The sequence below is a fragment of the Gouania willdenowi genome, chromosome 17 (genome assembly GCF_900634775.1).
Source record: "Gouania willdenowi chromosome 17, fGouWil2.1, whole genome shotgun sequence".
Lineage (NCBI taxonomy): Eukaryota > Metazoa > Chordata > Actinopteri > Blenniiformes > Gobiesocidae > Gouania > Gouania willdenowi.
This window is the reverse complement of record NC_041060.1, coordinates 5,905-26,360: the sequence shown is the minus strand read 5'-3', so window position 1 is coordinate 26,360 and position 20,456 is coordinate 5,905. Positions and strand designations below refer to the sequence as shown.

General features: G+C 37.5%; 2 protein-coding genes across 3 annotated transcripts; both read right to left on the bottom strand.

Annotated features, from left to right (window-relative positions):
* Positions 1–2: 2 nt before the first annotated feature.
* Positions 3–14,009, bottom strand: LOC114478966 (cytoplasmic dynein 1 intermediate chain 2-like). 2 transcript variants are annotated; one of them, XM_028472339.1, is made up of 17 exons: positions 13,853–14,009; positions 11,718–11,826; positions 10,851–10,983; positions 8,761–8,845; positions 8,422–8,484; positions 8,115–8,242; positions 7,953–8,042; positions 6,610–6,772; positions 6,441–6,540; positions 5,131–5,256; positions 4,915–5,061; positions 4,728–4,841; positions 4,440–4,573; positions 4,226–4,370; positions 2,423–2,563; positions 2,209–2,334; positions 3–653 (listed from the first exon to the last, which is right to left on the bottom strand). In XM_028472339.1, the coding sequence occupies exons 2-17, from the start codon at positions 11,823–11,825 to the stop codon at positions 552–554; spliced, it is 1,905 nt and encodes a 634-aa protein (XP_028328140.1). In that variant the 5' UTR covers position 11,826; positions 13,853–14,009; the 3' UTR covers positions 3–551. The 2 variants fall into 2 exon arrangements, with proteins under 2 accessions (XP_028328140.1, XP_028328142.1); XM_028472341.1 differs by lacking the exon at positions 8,422–8,484 and having other exon boundaries at positions 5–653; positions 13,853–14,008.
* Positions 14,010–14,833: 824 nt separating this feature from the next.
* Positions 14,834–20,062, bottom strand: LOC114479530 (mucin-7-like; the record flags this gene model as incomplete). The annotated part of the gene is made up of 4 exons (XM_028473263.1): positions 20,008–20,062; positions 19,824–19,868; positions 19,579–19,727; positions 14,834–15,367 (listed from the first exon to the last, which is right to left on the bottom strand). Coding segments are annotated over exons 1-4 (783 nt in total), but the record flags the coding sequence as incomplete, so codon positions are not given.
* Positions 20,063–20,456: the final 394 nt, after the last annotated feature.

The window sequence follows — 20,456 nt, the reverse complement described above, 5'->3', positions numbered from 1 at the left end:
CAATAGAGAGTTAAAGAAAAAGGGAGAGGATGATTCTGCTTTTTTTTTTCTTTTACAGAAACTTGGTAATAACGTTACAGGAGAATAGAATTCAAATGAAGTGCATTTTTTTCCCCAAGGGTTACAGAAATGGTTAAAAATGCTAATGTGCTAGTAATAAACTCATGAAATGTTGATGTTGTGACACAAAAAAATACTTAAATAAATGCAAACTTTCAGAATAAATAAAAACATGTAGTGGTTAATAAAGACATTCTGACAGATTATACAGTATATGATGGTTTAGTTATTCAGCCTGTTTATGAGGAGGATCAGAGCAAAGCTAAAAGGCTTTAGTTTCCATGTGTCACAACAGTTAGAGCTTTTTTTAAAGGTGAAGGTACAAAAATATCTGAAAAGTAATGAAAAGGGTTAAATGTGAGTCGACACATGCTGATGTCTTAACTTTCTAACACTGAGAACTTGTCAGGTTGTTTGTCTCCTTTAGGAATAAATAGTCAAAGGTTGAAAAAGCGAGAGGACAGAGCGATAATCGACTGAACTTCATCTGATCAGGCGTTGGCCAGCTCCTCGGCTTCATCCCTGTTCTCGTTGATCTCCACCAGCGTCCTGGCGAAGCGCGTCCACTCGTCTGCTTTGGGTACGCAGATTTGCTAAAGGGAGAAATGCATGAATGAAATTACATATTTCTCTTATAGCTGCAACCTAAAAACTGAAATGAAAGTGTATATGACACCATTTTTGACATTTTATGTTTTAACTATGCAAAAAAAATATTTGTTTGTTTCAGTCTAATAAAAAAATATTTAAATATAAATCACAATTTAAAAAAAACTAGTGCAGTGCCCGTCGGAAGTATGTAAGTCGTAGAGTTGTTAATTATGGCCAAATGAGTGTGTTTGAAGGATAAATCTGATAAAAGACATAACTTCATACAAATAAAACTATTTAGTATTTAACAGGTAGACATTTATTTTGAAGGATTCATTTAACCAGTGAAAAGGAAGTATCCGTCTGTTGTTAAAAACAAGCTGCAGACTAAAAGATTCTGAAAAGTATAATTACAGTTGGTAAAGGACCAGAAATATTTGTCCGTAACCAAAAATGCACTTTTAGTGGAATATTTTTATCCACTGAAACAAGATGTGATTCCTCAAGCAAACGCGTGTGCGCTTTTACTATAAATGTGCCAGCGTGCAGAGTTTGACACGGAGTGGAAAATGGAAAGTAAACACGAGTGTGATTTTTGTTTCTGTCACGTCGACACACAGCCCTCTGTGTTGACAAACACACGGACTGTTTACATCATGACGCGTGTGCGCACCAGCGCACGTTTTACAGATTCTCACATCATCAATACTTGACTTGGTCCATGTTATAAAGATCATTACTTGGATGGGATTAAAGCAATTAAAGTAAAATTCTATTACAGATTTCACTGTAATAATCATTAATCATTAATAACTTTAATACACTTTATGTTATGATGAAAATATATTTAATTTGACTCTTTCAGCAGCCCAGTCAATCATAGGCCTGTACAATATTATTAAAGATTAAATTTATTGGTCATATATGTTTTTTACATATGAAATTTGTCCTCTGCATTTAACCCCTCCCTGAGGAGCAGCGAGCAGCCATGTGGTGCCTGGGGGTTTAGGGACTTGCTCAACATCACACTGCGATGGCTCAGGTGAGATTTGAACCGGCGACCCTCTGATTATAAACCCATCGTCTTTAACCACTAGGTCACCACTCCCCCTTATTTAATGTATAAAGATTTTTTTTGTGCAAAATAAGTATTTTCATATAATTTTAATTTATTTATTCCTTGAATCATTAATAATAATTATATAATTACAAACCTTTAATAATGAGGTTAGTACACATTCATATGCCATACATTTGAATATACTAATAATTGGCATATTTTATTTTGGTATTTCAGTTTTCTGCCTTGGTTTTCTCATTTTCTGTTTCAGTTTTGGCCCAAAGCTTTAATTTTGGTGCATACCTCATTTTAGTTTATTATTAATGTGTTCGCTTTCAGCACTGCAGTGACGTCAGAACCATATATGGTTATTTTCTGAATAGCAGCGAAAAATAATGTTAAGATACAGAATAATGAATGCACTATTTAGACTGGGTGTGTTTAGCATCATCTTAAAACAATGGTGTCATATACACTTTAAAAACACATGATCTCACCTCTCCGACGTCATAAACCTGCACCTGACCCACAGAGTCGCCCGTGGCCACTTCCTTTCCAGTGTGAGACCATCTGACACGGTTCAGTGCTGGAGTTCCTTCAGCACACACAGTAGCAGTGGGAACCTGGAACACACCAGCAGTAGTTGGTTCTTATTGTTCACACACACACACACACACACACACACACACACACACACACACACACACACACCTCAGTGTCATTGTTCAGGTTCCACAGGTCCAGGCGTCCTGACAGGTCAACACAAGCGAACAGAGCGGGATGGGTGGGAGACCACATGGTATCAGAGACGTAGTCACTGCTGTCCTCGAACGAGTAGAGAGGACGGGTGCTCTGCAGGTGGAAGTAAGTGGTTTATAGACATTAGGGATGTAACGATTAATCGTAAGGCAGTTAAAAATCGATTCATAGGTATCACGGTTGATATCGATTTTCTGACAATTGAATCGCAGTACTTTTTTTAACCAGCAGAGGGCGCTATCCGGAAGTGTTGGTGGCGGGCGGAGTCTGCTAATACTTTCTTTCTGGCCGCCTTCTACTCTTAAATATGTTAATAAATGATTCATTACCCCTTTAGCACCGAAAGAATATCTATAATATTACTTGAATATCTGTAAAAGTCACGCTTTTCTATTAGCTCTGTCTGCTAGCATAGCTTCTCTTCTTCACTGCAATAATATCTGCATGCCAACCGACCACTGTGTTACCAGCGCCCTCTGCTGGTCCAAACAAATATGACGTAAATCAGTGCAATCACGTTTTTTTTTTTTAAAGTCCAATTGGTAAGGCACAAAATACATTTTCAGTTGCACTTTTAAAAGAAAAAGAACTATTATGCAGTTTTGCTTTGTTTATTATAGAACCAGAATTTAAATTAATAGGCTTCATTTTCATTTGTATTATTCCTTTATTTATTTCATTCAAGATTTATTTTTAGTTAAATTGCATTGTTTTGAATAGTTTACCAAGGGATTCTTTTGACAATTAAATATAAAAGGAAAATAATACAGTATTTTCTAGTTTTTTTCCCCAAAAAAAAATTTGTCTACAGTCCCATTTTGTAAAATAAATCGTGAGAGAATCGTATTGTGAACCCAGTATCGTGAATCGAATCGTATCAGGAGTTGAGTGAATCGTTACATCCCTAATAGACATTGTTGGTAAAGTTGCATTGCATTGTGGGATGTGGAGTGAACACTGATCTTTCATCACCACTGACAGAAGTTTCTAGAGCTAGACTTTCTACACAGGAATTTATTATTCAAACAGGAAGTACTTGATAAATCTAAGTAAACTGAATTAACTTCATTTATTTTATTAAATGTTTACATACTTTTACACTTGATTTTAAAGCTGCTGAAGACGATCATTTTTTAAATTAGATGAAGACAAAGTTTTGGCCTCATAGATCAATAAATTGAAGATCATTAACTCAAGAAAGAAAAAAAGTTGTAATTTCCACTGGAGTTTTTCTTTTTTTCAATCTCACTGTGTGTGAACCCACTCTTATTGGCACATTGCATTATGGGATGTGGAGTTCTGTACATGGTTTTTAATTCGTTCTTCCTGTGGTTTCTTGTGTTTTCTTCCACAAAAAAACACATTTCTGGTGTTTTAATGAACTTAAAGTTGTGGTAAAACAATATTTATTTTAAGGTATTGGATATCTGGCAGAGTGAGGTGATATCACGAGGAATATCAGAAACAAACTAGAACAAAAATGTGTCAAACGAAAAGAAAAGAAACCTCAGAAAGAATGAAGTAAAAACACTTCTATACATCCTCCACTTCCCACAATGAAACGTACAAAACTTTTCTGACAATGTCAATAAACCGAGTGTTTACAGTAGAGAAGAAAACAAACTTTTGAGCCAAAATTTCAACCGTTTACATCTTTTTTTGGAGCAAATGATCTTTGAGGTCTACACTATGGATTTATCTGATAAAATATAATTGTCTTTAATAATTCTAGTGGTAGACGTGTTGTGTTCTCACTTTGGTGCTCCACAGTTTGACGGTCCAGTCGAAAGAGGAGGAGATGAAGAGATGAGAGAAGTCCACAGGTCCTCCTGCACTGTGACAGCTCAGCCCTGTTACTGGACCATGATGGCCTTCAAACACCTCAGTGATGCCTGCCTTACTGTAACACACACACAGGTATCAACCAACCATCTACCATCCGCTCCAACTATTGGATAGAAGCTCTGACCTGCCGTGGCGACAGGCGGTGTAGACGGAGCCGTCCTCGCTCCCGACCACGAAGTTGTTCACGTCTCCCTGAGGAAACGCCATGGAGGTCACGGCCACCGCTTTGCTCTGTTTGAACACCAGCTCTAGACTGTCCTGGTGGAGGAAACACAGGTGTGTGTGTGTGTACACGTCTGTGTGTGTGTGTTGTACCTGCCTGTGTGTGTGTGTGTGTGTGTGTGTGTGTGTGTGTTGTACCTGCCTGTGTGTGTGTGTGTGTTGTACCTGCCTGTGTGTCTGTGTGTTGTACCTGTGGCTGTGAGAGCATGTCTAAGCTCCACGAGCACATCTTCCCGTCACCAGAAATGCTGATCAGGTTGTTTGCGTTCTGCGTTCCGACTACATTGACGCAGTAGACCGGGTGCTGAGGACACACAGCAGAGTTAGCGATGCTAATGCTAACAGGAGAATAGCCTGTTGGGCTGCATTAGCATTACTGTGTGAGCAGCAGCAGACAGAGGAGTTCTCTGCACTGGGGTGCGTTTGTTGCTCCTGTTGTCCCACAACACGATCTGTCCAGAATAAGTCCCGCCCACCACCAGGTTGGGGTGGAACTTTGCAAATCCCACTGAGATCACCTCAGACTGGGAGGAGAAAAAACATGAAACGATCAAAGTGGAACCTTTGTTAGTTTGAGATGTTGGATGTGTAACCTGGCAGTGGAAGATGTATTCAGGCGTTGCTTTTTTATACTTCATGTTCCAGACCAGAGCCACACCATCAGGCTCATGTGGAGCGTCCTCGTTGTTGTTGTAAGACGCCACCAACAGCTCTGGATACTACGGGGGGCAGAGTATGGGTGGAAGAAAACAATCGTTTTAATAATTTCTTAATGAAACAATCGATGTATTGCACAAACATACATAGCACGTAAAAGCCTGGTCACTGGGTGTCAGAGAACCATAAACTACCTCAATAATGGCATGATTTGTGGAAAAAAATTAGGTTTTTTCAAACTTGAAATGTAAAATGACTGCATTCATATGATATAAACAAAGGAAAAATTCAAGCCCCTAAAAATATTGTAAAATTGATTTAAATTGGTGAATTTCAGATATCTACAACTGGATTATTGGGTCATTTGTTTTCTGTTATTTTTACTGTCTCTAAATGGATGCTCTAATGGGCCGTATTTAAACCCCTGAGTTTGACACGTTTCTTTAAAGAAAAGAGAATATTATTATAAAGATCTGAACAGTTAAAATCCAATCATTTTATCAAGTGATGCCAAGCTAAAATTAAGTTTCTGCTTTCACAATTCTTCTTTTATCTAAAAACTTCAAATTGTATTTAGCAATTAAAAATTGTAAATACATCATAATCCTAGTTATTATTTTATTATCCTTTGTCCTGTAACTCCTCCTTGGTTATTAATGCAGCACTAATGACATGTATGTCATCTCATAGGGACAATGTCAACGATGTGCAGTTGACCTTTTTAGAGCCAAAATGTCAAGGTCACATCAAATTTATGAAAAGCTCATCTTAAGTGCAATATTTCATTTAATCAGACTGAAGCTGTACGACCTACCAGTAAAAACACTGGTAGAGGTCAAAGTTCATGACGTCACAAAAACAAAAACAGATTTGTGTAAAACTTGCTCTATTCAACGGCTCATTACAAAAGAATGAAACAAGCCAGAAACATTTCTTTTTGTTTGATGAAAGTAGAGGCTTCAATCTTTCAGAATCTGGTGTCAGATTTCAGATAGTCATAGTAGAAAATATTCTGTGGGTCTTTAAAAATCAGTCAAAATGCTCAAAAACAGCTGGAACTGAGGGGGTAGAAAATCTCAGAATGGCTGGAACTGAATGAGTTAAAGAATAATTCTGTTAATTTTTTCTTTATTTTCACTTTGTCTGCACATGCTGTCAAAGGTCAACACTACATGAAGTGCAATCTAATTCTCCTATCTTTTGTCAGATTTTTTGAGACAAACGTTGGAAAAATATGATCTCTCACCTGAGGAGACCAGTCGAGACACGTAACCACTCTGTTTTTAGTCCAGTGCTCATCTGCAAACTGTCTGTTTAGAACCAGTTTAGCACCAGCTTGTAAATCCCTGAAAGAGACACAGATAGCTCCTTTCACTGTTTCCTCCTCCACACACAGTTGTTTGTTAGTTACTCACCCTTCTTTATCCTCCAGGTCTCTCCCACTGTAGTCGAAGCAGACGTCCACCTGCTCAGCCAGAGCTCGCTCTATGATCCTGCTGCCGCGCTCAAAGAACGACACAAACTCGTCTGAGTGCAGCACCTGCAGCTTCTCCTCCTCAGTGAGCTCTTTGGGGGCGTCTACGCACACACATCACACATAGGAACCTATGTTCATGTCTCCAGTTTATGGTTTTAGAGTCTAGAAAATAGATTCTTTAAATAAAGGCCGTGGCTATGGATTAAACGTATTAATAGACTGCTACTCTGCATACACAGCGCCCCTCATTGGCCAGTTTAGATCACGTGATAGGTGCACCATGTGACTTATAGTTCTGTCAGTTGTATTTTAACTCATATTTATTTTTAGCTACCCCGCTAACCCTTTTATTTTAGCCCTAACCCAGGAATAACCCTAAAATGTTTATTTTTGTCGGATATGATTTTTAAAGGTGGAATTTGCTGTGTTAAATATGTTAGAATGAAAAAATATGTATGTCAAAAGTGGGATTCGAAACCACGTTAACGGAAGGAAGAATCCTTGAGTACGATGCTTTAGACCAGTGATTCTCAACTGGTGGGTCGGGACCCAAAAGTGGGTCTCGGACCTGTACTGGGTGGGTCGCGGACAGCTGGTCAAAAATAATATCTCTCATGTTGGACTTGTCTTTTATTTTGAAATTAACTTTTCTTTTGACAGGCATGCTGTGAAATGTATGTTACACAGGAAAATATATAGATTTCTGTTTTAAAAAAGATTATATACATGTGTTTTCAACAGCTATTTTAGAAAGAATGAATTTGGTTGGTTGAATTCTAAAAAAAAAAACAATTACCGACCGTGGTAAAATGTGGTTCCCAAGGTGAGACCAGTTGAGAACCACTGCTTTAGACCACTCGGCCACCCTGGCACGGTGACGTAGCCATAGTCCCGGGGTCTATGGCTACATTTAATTTATCTCTAGACACTAAATTACAGATTACAGAAAATGCAAAAACAATCTGGGCTGCATTTTTCCTCTTAAATTTAGTTTAAAATACCTTTGTTGCTGTTTTTGAACAATATCACGCATTTGAACACTATTTTTCTCCTCTATGACCCTATTTGGCATATTTGGTGTGATTTCTTGAAGTTTAATAGCTGGTAAAGTCATTTTAACAGAGAAAGATGAAACAAAACAGAAATGGGTGAAATGATGAAAAAACGTGTAAACTGAAACAGAATTAGGAAAATCGTAGGCCCTTACCAGTGCATTATTTAAATATATGTAGTTTAATTAGTAAAATAATGCTCCACTAATTACACAGAGTCCACTGTTACCGTCTTTCTGCTGATCTGCTTGCTCTCCTTTCTCATCCTTGACGTCTTCAGCCTGGGAAGGCGCCGTTACCTCCTCGTCCTCTTCTTCATCTGAATCCAACACAAACAAAATGTCAGACTCACCATTCATTGGCAGTATTATTCCAGTTGTTTTGTTCCTACCAGCTTTCTGCTCAGTGTGTGACATCGTCTCTGTGGTGGTCTGTGTTTCTTTGCAGTAGGACACCAGCTCCTTAGGGGCAAAGTCCACCTGAGTCACTTTGGACATGCCTAACCTCACGGCGCCGTGTCTACACATGCACATGAACATAAAAAGGATTAATCCAGGACCAGACCGCTTATTATTACACTTACACATAACACAAATAAGAACATATAAGCAACATATTTTGGAAAAATATTTGGATGATAGCGCACAAAACAAACAATTAAGGCAGGACGACAAGCTATAGGAGTGGAAGAGCAGTACCCCAGCAGCCCAGAGTCGGAGTGGAGTTGCAGAGTAGAGGGGTCAGGATCCCAATGCAATGTCCTACACAGCCAAACCAGCAGGGGGTGTTAGTGAGCGAAGAAGACAGGACAGAGAGGAGGAGAAAAAGGATGAAACCAAAGACAAAAGACATCCAATAGTGGGTTGAATTGGAAAAATGTGAAAGTCAAAAGAAAGACACACAGAGTGCATGTTAGATGAGAAACTTCAGCGTGCCGGTGAAAAGGCAAAGAGAAGACACAAGTCATAATTCATCAAATGATTATTAGCATTTTAATACAAAGTCACAGACTACCTTTGTCTCTCACACACACAAACCTTGGTCCTGCGTTTCCTTCCCCAGAATCTTGACTTCCTGCGTCGCTGCCCACTGATTTGTTGGAGGGAGACATAGGGGCGGGGACTAGGTAGTGAAACAGACACGTATCCTCTGTTACTACTCGTAGGGGCTGAGCTGTGTGTGTGTTTCAACGGGGAGGGTGTTAAGTGAGAAAAGATGCAGGGGGGTGTGAATGCATGCAGTGAGGGAGGACAAAACACAAAAGGACGGATAACGGGGTGGGGTGGGGGGGAGAGAGAGAATGAGAATAAACGGCAGGAAGGACTCAGGTGGCATGCACAGAGACGTCCATCGTCCTCGTCGTGGCGCTCATTTATCAACCTTTGCGTGTAAACGGGTGTAAATCTGAGCACACGTGTGGTCGTAGGACTAACGTGTGATTTATCAAACATTGGTTTCTGACCAATCCTAGCGTACAAATGATTGGGTGTTGATAAATGCGGCGGATGAGTTTGATCGTCATTAACATGGAACGCCCTCCTGTTTGGGAGGCCCCGCCCACTCAGGTCAAACAAGAAAATAAACTTTGGTAACATTAAGTATAAGTTATTTATAAAGCGCTTTTTGCAGATAAAATCACGAAGTGTTATACAGAGCTGTGGTGAAAATAGTGCAACATCATAAAAGAATAATAAAACATGGGTACATGTACAACATAACAGCAGCATCATAAAAGGATAAAAACATTTAAAATCTAGTTAACTAAAAGCTTTTCTGAAAAGTTTTCAACAGTTTTTTCTTTACTTAAAGTTTTATACATAAAGCTGACGCTACGCTGTCATTATTTGTCATCAGCATGAATATGGCGTGATGAAGGCTGTCATTAAGTGTCTTTGCTAAATGATGACACCTTTGAAGCTATGTTGGCATTTTGTGGGTTGGTGGAGCGATATGGGGGGTTAGTGTTAGTGTTATGGTTAGGGGTTAGGGCGACGAAGGACACTTAATGACAGGTGACTTGACATGACTTCATCACACCTTATTCATGCTAATGACAGGTGTCATGTCATAATGACATTGTAATGTCAGCCTTTATTATGTATAAAACTTCAAGTAAAGTGTTGTCAAAATTTTTTGAAGATGAAAATCACCATCCTCACATCTGAGGTGGAGAAAAACCAAGATTCGATTTTGAACGTGTGAAAGCTGGAACTAAAGGAGCTCATTTAAATGCTCTGTGGAAGTGGATCAGCTACTGAGCAGGTGAAGTCTGCCCCCCTGTGCGCTCTGAGAACAAACTTCACAACAGAGATCCTGGAGACACACACGGAAATATAACGTTTATATCAACCTCAGTTGTTCACACGCTTTAGGCAATAAATATCTCTGAAACCCTTAAAAAAGCCTTAAAAATGACTAAATGTCCCTTGTCTGTGTTTATTTTCACCTATAATTCATCACATTACTGATTAAATACTGCAGCGCATTTAGTAAAAGTTTAAGAAACTATTTACATTTAAAAGCATGAATGAGATCCTGTTTCCTCCGTACAGCCCCAGTGATGTGCTGTATGGATTAAACTGTGTGTGTGTGTGTGTGCGCGCGCGTGTGTGTGCGCGTGTGCGTGCGTGTGCGTGAGCGCTGGGTTAACCTATGCATTCTTGCTCAGTAGCAGAGTTCATTAGAAGGGTTTCTACAGTATTCCGTGAGGAAAACCATAAAAGTGATATCAGTAATTAATAATGTGGGCTTTTTGGAAATTACTTTATTTTGTTTATTTCATTTTAATAATCCGTTTTATGTGTTCTGAATATGTGTCTTTTTATATATAGGTTTGTTTAACACTTTATTTTCAGTCCCAGTCAGATTGAGCTCAGACCTGTGGTAAGATCTGATTCTAGCGTACGATCACGCCACCATTGATAAATACTGAAGCTTGCGTGAATATGATCGAACGCACGTTGTATACTCAAATCTGAACGTACGAACGGTTGATGAATGAGGGCCATAGTGTGTGTGAGTCAAGTCAAAGAAAAAAACAACAGATGACTGAAAAATGATGGTAAGCTTGAGGAAAGGGAGAAATCCATCATGGCGTGCTGCTGTTATTGTTACAATGTGTTTTTACCATGAGGGACATCAGGAGTGATGCCGACACTCTGCAGCAGCGCCTCCGCTTCCCTTCTCTTCCTCTCCAGATCGGAGTCATCGTGGCCGGCCCCGGCGCCACCGCCGGACTCCACGGCACGTTTGGAGTCTCCCTGTGAAGAACAAAGAGATTCACACCATGTGGAGGTAGAAGGGTCTGGAATTACATAGATAAATACATATTCTGTCCAACTGCATTTATTATAATATGTTGCGGTTTCATTTCTTCAGACAACTTTGTTTTCAGGAAATTTACTTTGATCTCCTGACAGGTTTCGACTGTCAACTGCCAGTCTTCTTCAGAGGCATCTGCTGATTGCTTTGCTTTGATGTGTCCTTGACTTCCGCGTAGTAATCCCAGCAAGTTAATTTTGTCTTCTTTTATAATAATATGTTAACGTTTAATTTATTCAGACAACTTTTTTTTTCAGGAAATCGAAAATGTATTTGAATATGAATTTGCTGGAATTGCATTTATTTTAGTTAAAAAAAGTTTAAATGCATAAAAAGATACTAAATATGTAGTAGTATATATGTATATATATATACTAGTAATATACTGTATATGTGCTCACTTTAATTTAAAGAATGCTAGGTACTAAATTACTTCTGTCATTAATTGTTGTTTAAAGTGTCAAAATATCATGTGGTGCAACTGACCAAAAATCTTTAAAATTACTCGAATTCTATTCAAATGTATTTTCTGCCTTATTTTAGTTACATTATAGTCCTGTATAAGGTTTCAAAGTATTTCCTTTTTGATTTCCATCATAATGTTCATGCAAACCTTGCACAGTGATGCATATTTTATGAAATATCATGTGGTGAAAATACAATACAAACGTACATCTTTCTTTTTCTTCTCCTCTTCTTTTCTTTTCTTCTCCTCTCGAATCTGAGCGATTCGTTGTTTCTTTCTCTCCAACTCAGCCTTTAGTTCACTCTTGTCAGACATTCTGCAGAAGTAAAAAGGTTGTTAATGGACGGTGAGGTGAAAAGCACAGACTGAATGTGAGTAAAATCATCACATGACTTTTCATCCAGCTCCTTAATAAACGGTAGATTATGGGAACTAAAACTCCCAAACTGTTATGAATAGGAATCGTTTCATTTGTTTGGTAATAAACATTGTGCTTTAGTGCTCAGTCTACGACTGGAACAAGTATTGACTCACACAAAGCGCTTCTTTATTTAAAAACACATACTTAAGGATTCAAGAATCTTTATTTGTCATTATGTGCATGAATATGTACATAATGAATGTCCCCATGTTCCCCGTTAATCCCTTAAAGAATAAATAGAATAAAGAATAATAGTTTAAAAACAACAACAAAAATAAAATTGAAAAACACCAGTAATATAAATAGAATATATACAATATTAATACAATAATATACAAAATCCCAAGAGGAGCAACAAAAAAAAAAAGATTTGCTACCCGACGTGAAGTCACATGTGTAGGTTTTAAACATTTATAAATATATAAAACATGTCACAATGACAGCTTGTAATTTCCTGTAAGGTTTAAAAAACAAAAGGATTTTATTTTGTGTATGACTGTGATTATTACACTGCTAGAAATGAGGAAATATAGAAACATTTTTTTAGCTGATAAAAGTAAAGATGTTCCAAATTGTCCATTGACTTTGAACTGTTTTAATTAATTTTTTTTTTAATACAATTGTGCAACTGACAGCTATTTTAATCCCAGCATGTTTGAAATTAAATTTTTAATCCAATGTTATTGTCATTCTAAGGAATGCATATTGGAAAAATGTTTTTGCATTTGCATGTTTTGTTATTATTTATTATTTTGGCTCCTGACGTGTAATATTTCCCTGTTCCAGTTTGAACACTAGTTTTATATCAGAGCACAAACACTGTTAGCCGTGGGCATTTCACACTGGAAACATGTGAACATTCATCAGCTCTTCATAACAAAGTTCCCTTTGTATATTATCAATATAAGACGGCTGTTATTAATAACACATAGAACATAAGCCCGACATGAACACAATTCATATATATAATATTTATCTATTTGGCTTTTAGATTTCATTTCATTTCATTCATATTGAAAAAATACAAAAATGAATTTGGAAGAAAAAAATAAGGAACAACAAACAACAAAAAAATTATACTTGATTAATTACGATTTTATTATTGACAATTATGAATCGATTCTTAAATTTCCAAAGATCGATTATTTAAATTGTTTAGATTTCTGTAATACTAATTGTGTTAAATGGAATATCAATAATCAGCAAAAATCAATAATAATTGTTAATAAGCGAAAAGACTTCAATAATCAGAATTAAATCTGAAAAATGGGCTGATTCACAAACTCTATTATAATTTGACTGTTTTTCCTTTTTAAAGAAAAAAAACGATTTGCAGATAAAATGTGTAGTGAATCCTATTATCTTTGCCTGGATTGGATGTAAATAAATACTAATTATTTAAAGTTAAATTTCAATTCTGGTTAAAAACCCATAGTGGTAAAGACTAGAATATAAAGTTAAACATGATGTCACTGTGGACTTTAACTCTAACCCAAATTGCGTTTTCAATGCCATTACATTTGCCATATCATGTAAAGATTATAAAGTCTGGAGAAAAATTAAGAATATTTTCAAAATCAAAGTAAACTTATTACAGAAAATGACAAAGGTTTTTTTTTTTTTAGAACACGTTACAGCGCAAAAAAAATCATAAACATAGATAAACGTTATATAAAACGCACAACTGTGTATTTATATTTATATATATTCTCTTTCATCGGCTTATATCCTGTTTTTTGTCTATTTAAGAGACAGAATGACAGTGAGCTAGCTGCTAGCTGCTAGCTGTTAGCATCCTATAATAATCTCCTCAGTCCTGCGACAACAGCGTAACTAACGTTAACAGCGCAGACCAACGCCCAGCGTCACTGCTCTACTAGCTCACAACACTACGACATCCCGGAGGATTAAAACCACATACCCTGTGACAAAAGTATGGCCTTTTAATCAATCTGGTGACAAATAAGTCCAGCTTCGTTAGTGAAGTCTCCGCTGAAGGATGATGGAGACTGAGGATGAGGAGGATGATGATGATGATGATGATGATGCTGGAAGCGGAATTCCCTTCTTCTTTTCAGCGGCTGATAAACAACTGCACAGATCGTTACCGCCACCTAGTGGAGTGGAGAGTAGATTAAACATTTATTTATTTTATTTATGTTTTTTTTCTTTGTCTGCACATGCTGTCAAATATACATTTAGAAAATTAATAATACTTTGTTTCACTTTTCTACAGCGTCTGAGTTTTTTTTTTTTTTTGAAAAGTGCTATATAAAACTTATGTATTATTATTATTATTATTATTATTATTTGAGAGGAAAAAAAATCAATTTAGGTCATTAGCATGCCCTAAAAAGCTGTTCTCTGTGTAAACATTGTATATAATAATAATAATAATAATAATAATAATATAAAGAAAAAGAAGATGACCATGACAAAATGTGGGTCCCAGGGTGAAACCAGTTGGGAACCCCTGATTTAGAGGTTGTTGAAAGATGAGAATGTATATTTATTCACATTTCATTTTCTTCAAACAATGCAAATTACACACAGTTGTAAATTTTTCTAAACACATCCACCACAAAACGCGTTTTTATTTGTAAGCAATGTTTATTTTCTTATATTGTTTATATTTGATGAAAAGTTTATTGTACATTGTTCACAGAATTATTTATTTTTTACAGCACAAAGAAACTTTGTGTCCATTCTACGGTGTTTCAGTCGTCGTCATCTCTTTAATGTAGACTTGTTGTTTCTACTCTGGTTCTGGAGCTGGTTCTGCGTAACGAAAGGGGTCAAAAAGGTCACGATCGAAATCATAGGGATCAACATCAGGAGGCGGGGCTTTCTGAGTGGCTGGCACTGAAGGGACCGTTTCCTTCTCCTCCTCTACTTTGATCTCCTCCCCCTTAGCAGCAGCAGGAGCTTCTGGTGCAACCGTTCCCAGGATGGGGCGTGGCGGGTGCTCGATGAGGCAGTCTGGATCCCAGTACGGGTCACAGTCGTACTCCATACCTTTGAAAACAATGGCAGGTGGGGGGGGAGGTTGGGCGGCCTTCTCTGGGGCAGGAGGGGGTGGAGGAGGGGTCTCAGGTGGAGCAGCAGCTTTGATCTCCTCCTCCGTCTTGGCGTTGCAGGTGTGCAGTCTGGGGTCGCACAGAGCCGGGACGGCCCCCGATGGCAGGTAGACGACTTGGGGCTTACACAGAGGGTCTTTGGGGTGACACAGGTAGAACCTCTGGGCCTTCTCCAGTGGGTCTGGTGTAGGAGCAGGGGTGGTTGGAGGTGGAGTGGGCTGGGTGGTGGTGGTGGTCAGGGCTGCAGTGGTTGTCAGAACACCGAGGGCGTTTTGGTAGCTGGAGGCGTCTGGACCATAGGTCAGCTCTAAGTGACGCATCTGCTGATAGAGCATCCGGATCCTGTCGATCTCATAAAGCTGAAGGAGAAAACACGAGGCACATCAGGAGGAATTAGGAACACAGTACTGTGTAATGTTACTGTGCCTAGGAATAAAATAACTGGCGGATATTTTTTGGGCAATAAAAAGGATATACAGTAGTACTTTAGATTTAGCAATATCAAGTCATTAAAGCTGCAGTGTGTTTGTTTTTTTTGCCATCATTTGGTCAAAAATCCATGCAAACATTTGAGCATATTGTTAATTTAAAGTGTTCCAAGAGGACACTGGATCTCTGCTCCTTCTTTTGGCTTTGTATTCAAATTTTAGATTCAAGGGGCACAACGCTCCTTTTCAGCCAATCACAGATCTTTTGACAAACCGAGTACTCCCTGAGCTGTTTTGAGCTTTACTAATGGCTGCCCGACTTAGGTAGATGCACGATCACGTCCTATCGCCAGACGTTTAAGTCCCTGTTGCAGCGTTAGGCACCGGCAACGGTTACAGTTTAAAGCAATTTAAAAAAGGAAGATCAACATGGAGAAGCCACAGTCTAAAGGACAAAACATACTCAGGCAGAACGTACGCAAACGGACTCCACGGAGGTCCAAGCGAACATCCAATACCGTGGGCAGTCCACGCCACATATACGTCTGTGGCAAGCACCAGAAAAAAACAGATACCCCTCCCTCCGCATGGTAGAACAAAACACAACTAGATATTTTTTTAGTATGATTTATAAGAAGTGAGAAAATAATTGTTGTGGTTTCTGATATTGTGTCAGGGATGTTTTTGTGTGCATTTTAGTGATATACACTGGTGATGATTTTTGCGATTTATCAAATAAATGTGTTTCAAATATTTATGTCATATTTAATATCAAAATGCTGACAATGATGAGACACATCTTAAATAAAACAATTTTGAGTCGCTTCTAAATCTTTTTTGGCGTCTGATGACAAAAAGTGACAAATTAAGTCAAAAACATTTTGACATCACAATTATTATTTTTGCAAGATTATTCATAACATAATCAAAAATACACAGCAGAATATTATTTAAGGTCTTAAAATCATCCCAGTCCATTCCAAATTTTGGGTAATTTTTGTTTTATTAGTGGGTAATGTTAGTTGAAAAACTGGGCCCAAGACTGAAGGAAAATGGTGAAAAAACCGCAGGGAGGCCCTTCAGAACCCAATTCGGGTCAAGGAGATGATACGCGAGGGTCTACAAAACCTATCTGCCGAGATAAAGTCGTTGGAAAAGACGCTGGAAAACTCACTGGAAAAACTACAAAGCGAAACAAAGGTACTGAAAGAAAAGAATGAAAGAAATGCTGAAGAGATAAAATTGTTGAACGCGAGGGTTGAACAGCTGGAACAAAAGGAAAGAGAGAAAGATGTCATCATCACAGGCCTAAAGATAAAACCCAGGAGTGACGAAGAAACAAAATCGATTGAACAACAGGTCATTGACTACCTGAAGTCGAAGGACATTGTCCTGAACCCTGACAACATCAACTCCTGCCATCTCCTGCCAAAGAAAAATGATAACAGAGCTGTAAAATAACCTTCACGAATATGAAATTCAAAGGAGAACTACTGAAGCAAGGAAACAAACTCAAGGGAACGAAGGTGTACATCAATGAAAACCTGACGAAACAAAATGCAAGCATTGCATGGAAAGCACGCCAAATAAAAAAAGAAGGAAAGATTTTGAAGACGTGGTCAAAAAACTGCAGGATTTACATCCAGGAAGAAGAGGACGGAAAACCAGTTCTCATCAAAACGATGGACAACTTGGGAAAATACGAAGGATCCACCTAAACAACAACATTACTGATGGTAATCATGGATATGGACCCAGATCTATATAAACACTGGAAACAAAACTCAGACTGTGATTATTTTACGGAGACCGAATTAAATGTGGAAACCAAGAGTAAAAAAGGTCTGTCATTTATTCATTTCAATTGCTAGGTGGTAGGGTGATTAAGGATTACATTAAATTTAAATTCAAAGTGTTTATTGTCATATGTGCAGTTAGAAACACGTTTTTTTTATATACAATGAAATTACTACCTTGCTTATGAACTAAGATATAATAATGTGTTTATACAAGTTAAATCTAACAGTGGAAAATACAACACTGCCAATAAAACTAACAACAGCAGTTAGAAACACGCTTATGAACTAAGATATATTACATTAAAATACTACTTTGCTTGTGAACTGGGATGTGGTGATGTGTTTATACAAGTTGGATCTGATCCCATCATCAGACAGTGGAGGATACAACACTGCCAATAGAACTAACAACAGCTGGATTACCCTTGATGTAGAGACAAAACAAGGTGACATTGTGGATGAAAAGGGAAGAACCTTCCAAACACCTTCGAAAGAGGAACTATTCTTGAACTGGAGGAATGCTAACAACGTCTGGCAGGGAACAAGGCCAACACGAACAAAGATAGAGGACAACACTGACTACAGATGAGAATACACAAAAAAGGACGTTCAGAAGAAATCAAGAATGTTTTGACCAGAGAGACATGTAAACCCATGTAAATCTGCGATGGTAAAACAGGGGACGGGACCCGGATAAGCAAACTGCTTCTCTCGTCTCCTTTTTCGGCATGTACAAAAAAGAAAAAAAAAAAAAAAAAAAAAAGTGAATGTAACCATGTCGGAAATAAACTGAATAAATAAATAAATAAATAAATAAATAAATAAATAAAATATATTCACACATCAATAGTTTCTTCTTGCCAAAATGTATATTTTATGAGCTTGGGGAATGGACTGGGATGATTTGAATACCTTAAATAATAATAATAATAATAATAAATAATACTTTGCCGTGTATATTGACAATGTTATGGACAATCTTGTGCAAAAAATTACTCCCTAAGTCAAAATGTTTTCACATGACGCTAAAATAAATTTAGAAGAGACTGAAATTGTTTTGTTGAAGTATTGTCTGATCATTGTTGACATTTTGGTACCAAATATGACAAAAAAATGTTTTAAAGTAAATTTATGTGACAATTACTGTATATGTTTTTGAGAAATAGCTAAAATCTTCCACAGAGTATATCATTAAAATGTGCTCAAAAACACCCCTGACACCAATACCAGAGACCACATAAGTTTTTCATAACTCTTATATATCATACTTTGAAAAAAATACAGTTGTGTTTAGTTCTACCCCGGGGGAGGGAGGGGCTTCTCCCCAGATAAGACCCTTTAGAGATATGGCTGTAAACCTAATACTGGTTTCAGTGGGAGAGTGATAACAGACTGAATAAATTGTCTGTAAATCTTAGAAAAATATATCCAAGGTGGAGAGAACATGTGCAATTCATTTACAGTCTGGACATGGAGTGGTGTGGGTCTGCTCTGACCTGCAGCTGGGCTCGCTGTAAGCTTTGTGACGGTGAGGGGCTCCCAGCAGCACCCACTGCATGTTGAGGACAGTAACTACAGAGTGATATAGTCATTCATGTCAGAGTCTCTAAAACACCAGAAAACTCACCAATAACATAAAATAAAGTCCCTAGATTTGACACGAGTTACAAACAGTCTCACAATTCTTCATACTGCAGCTTTAATGACCAAGTTAGACACATTTGAGAAAAAAACTTTTACTCTTGAAAATGACTTAGAATAAAATGAAAGTTGATGAATTTTAAGATACTTGTAGTAAATTCCTCTTTTGCTAAGTCCACAACACTGAATTCCGCTACTGGAGCCACCTTATTGTGTGGTTACATATTTACACACAACACCTGTCTACGACTTGGAGCATAAATGGCAGCCACTGTATCTCTGTTCTCCTCCTAACTGCTCCACAACGACTTTTAAAGTGAGTAACTCGACTAAACCTCTAGTCTAGTATTATAAATTATCTTTTGCAGTTTGCGACTAAAATGAAATACAGGTATCCTTAATGGTATTTCAATGTGGTTGTCCTGTTCTTACAAAAAAACTAATTTTCTGAAATTTTTAGGGAAAAAAAAAAAAAACTTTTCGATAATTTTTGGAACATTATTTGACAATTGTGCTGAGTATAGAAACCGACTCACCTAAAAACATCTTTAACCAAAATAATGTTTTGTGATAATATTGTAAAATAATGTATGGTAAAACAAATTTAAAGTAACTCCCTACCTCTGTAAATGATTAACTACACAGTAAGGTAATGCACTCAGCTCTGGATAATGCATGGCGTTTCACTCCTCTGTAACTTACACCCTCGATGTGGCCAATGCTGTTGTAGAAGCGGTAGTAGGACTGGAAGTCGGGGTTCCCTCTGTGCCATTTTGGATCGATGTTCCTCTTTGGCCGAGAATTGGTTAAGAAATCATGAGCTTGAGCAGAGTCAATGCTGACCACATTTCCTGTTGAAATAAAATAATACACTGATGTTATCTCTGCTCAAAATAAGCAAAATGAAGGACGTGGAACATAATTAGCTACGTTATATGAACTGTTACCTTCAGGTTTCTTTACTCTCACCAAAGATGAGGCTTCAAACAAACCTGATGAGATGCAGGAAATTTAAACACAAAAACACAATCTAAAGCAGTTAAATGAGTCACAACAAATTAAATGGTACAAATATTAGCAGAGTTTGTTGTTTTCTTATGTTGTTAATAATAAGAAACCTAAATAACCAACCTGGCATTAACAGTAGGTAGCACAGAAATCCCAACAGGGATGAATGGGAAACCATCCTCGGTATCTGCACGATACATAAGTGAATTAAATGAAATATAAAGTGAAATAAATAAAGTATAGATTAAATATGTATTTTTAAATGAAGATGAGTTTGTCCTTTGTGACATAAACAAGCAAAAACGGTTTTATTCTGTTAGAAAAAGCCAGAAGAAAATGCTGACGTTATTGTTTCTTCTCATCTATTAATGTAATTTATTCTGAAAATATTCATAACTGGATCATATTTATGTCTTCATAGTAAATCACATAAAGAAAGAGAAGATGAAATCTGCTCACCACTTGCTGCATCCAGTCCCTCTATAATGTGCACCTTAACATTTGCACTTCACAGGTATTACTGCTGTTATTTGGGCTCTTTCTATTGGTCAGTGAGTGGCTGTTGGCCCCAG

What these genes read in the sequence shown, in the direction of transcription:
- LOC114478966 (XM_028472339.1), bottom strand. Translation starts at nt 11,825, where the DNA reads ATGTCTGACAAGAGTGAACTAAAGGCTGAGTTGGAGAGAAAGAAACAA. An exon ending in CACTCCTGATGTCCCTCATG is followed by an intron (nt 8,846 to 10,850) that starts GTAAAAACACAT and finishes TTCACTACCTAG; the next exon opens with TCCCCGCCCCTATGTCTCCC. An exon ending in TGTCTGCTGCTGCTCACACA is followed by an intron (nt 4,842 to 4,914) that starts GTAATGCTAATG and finishes GTGTGTCCTCAG; the next exon opens with CACCCGGTCTACTGCGTCAA.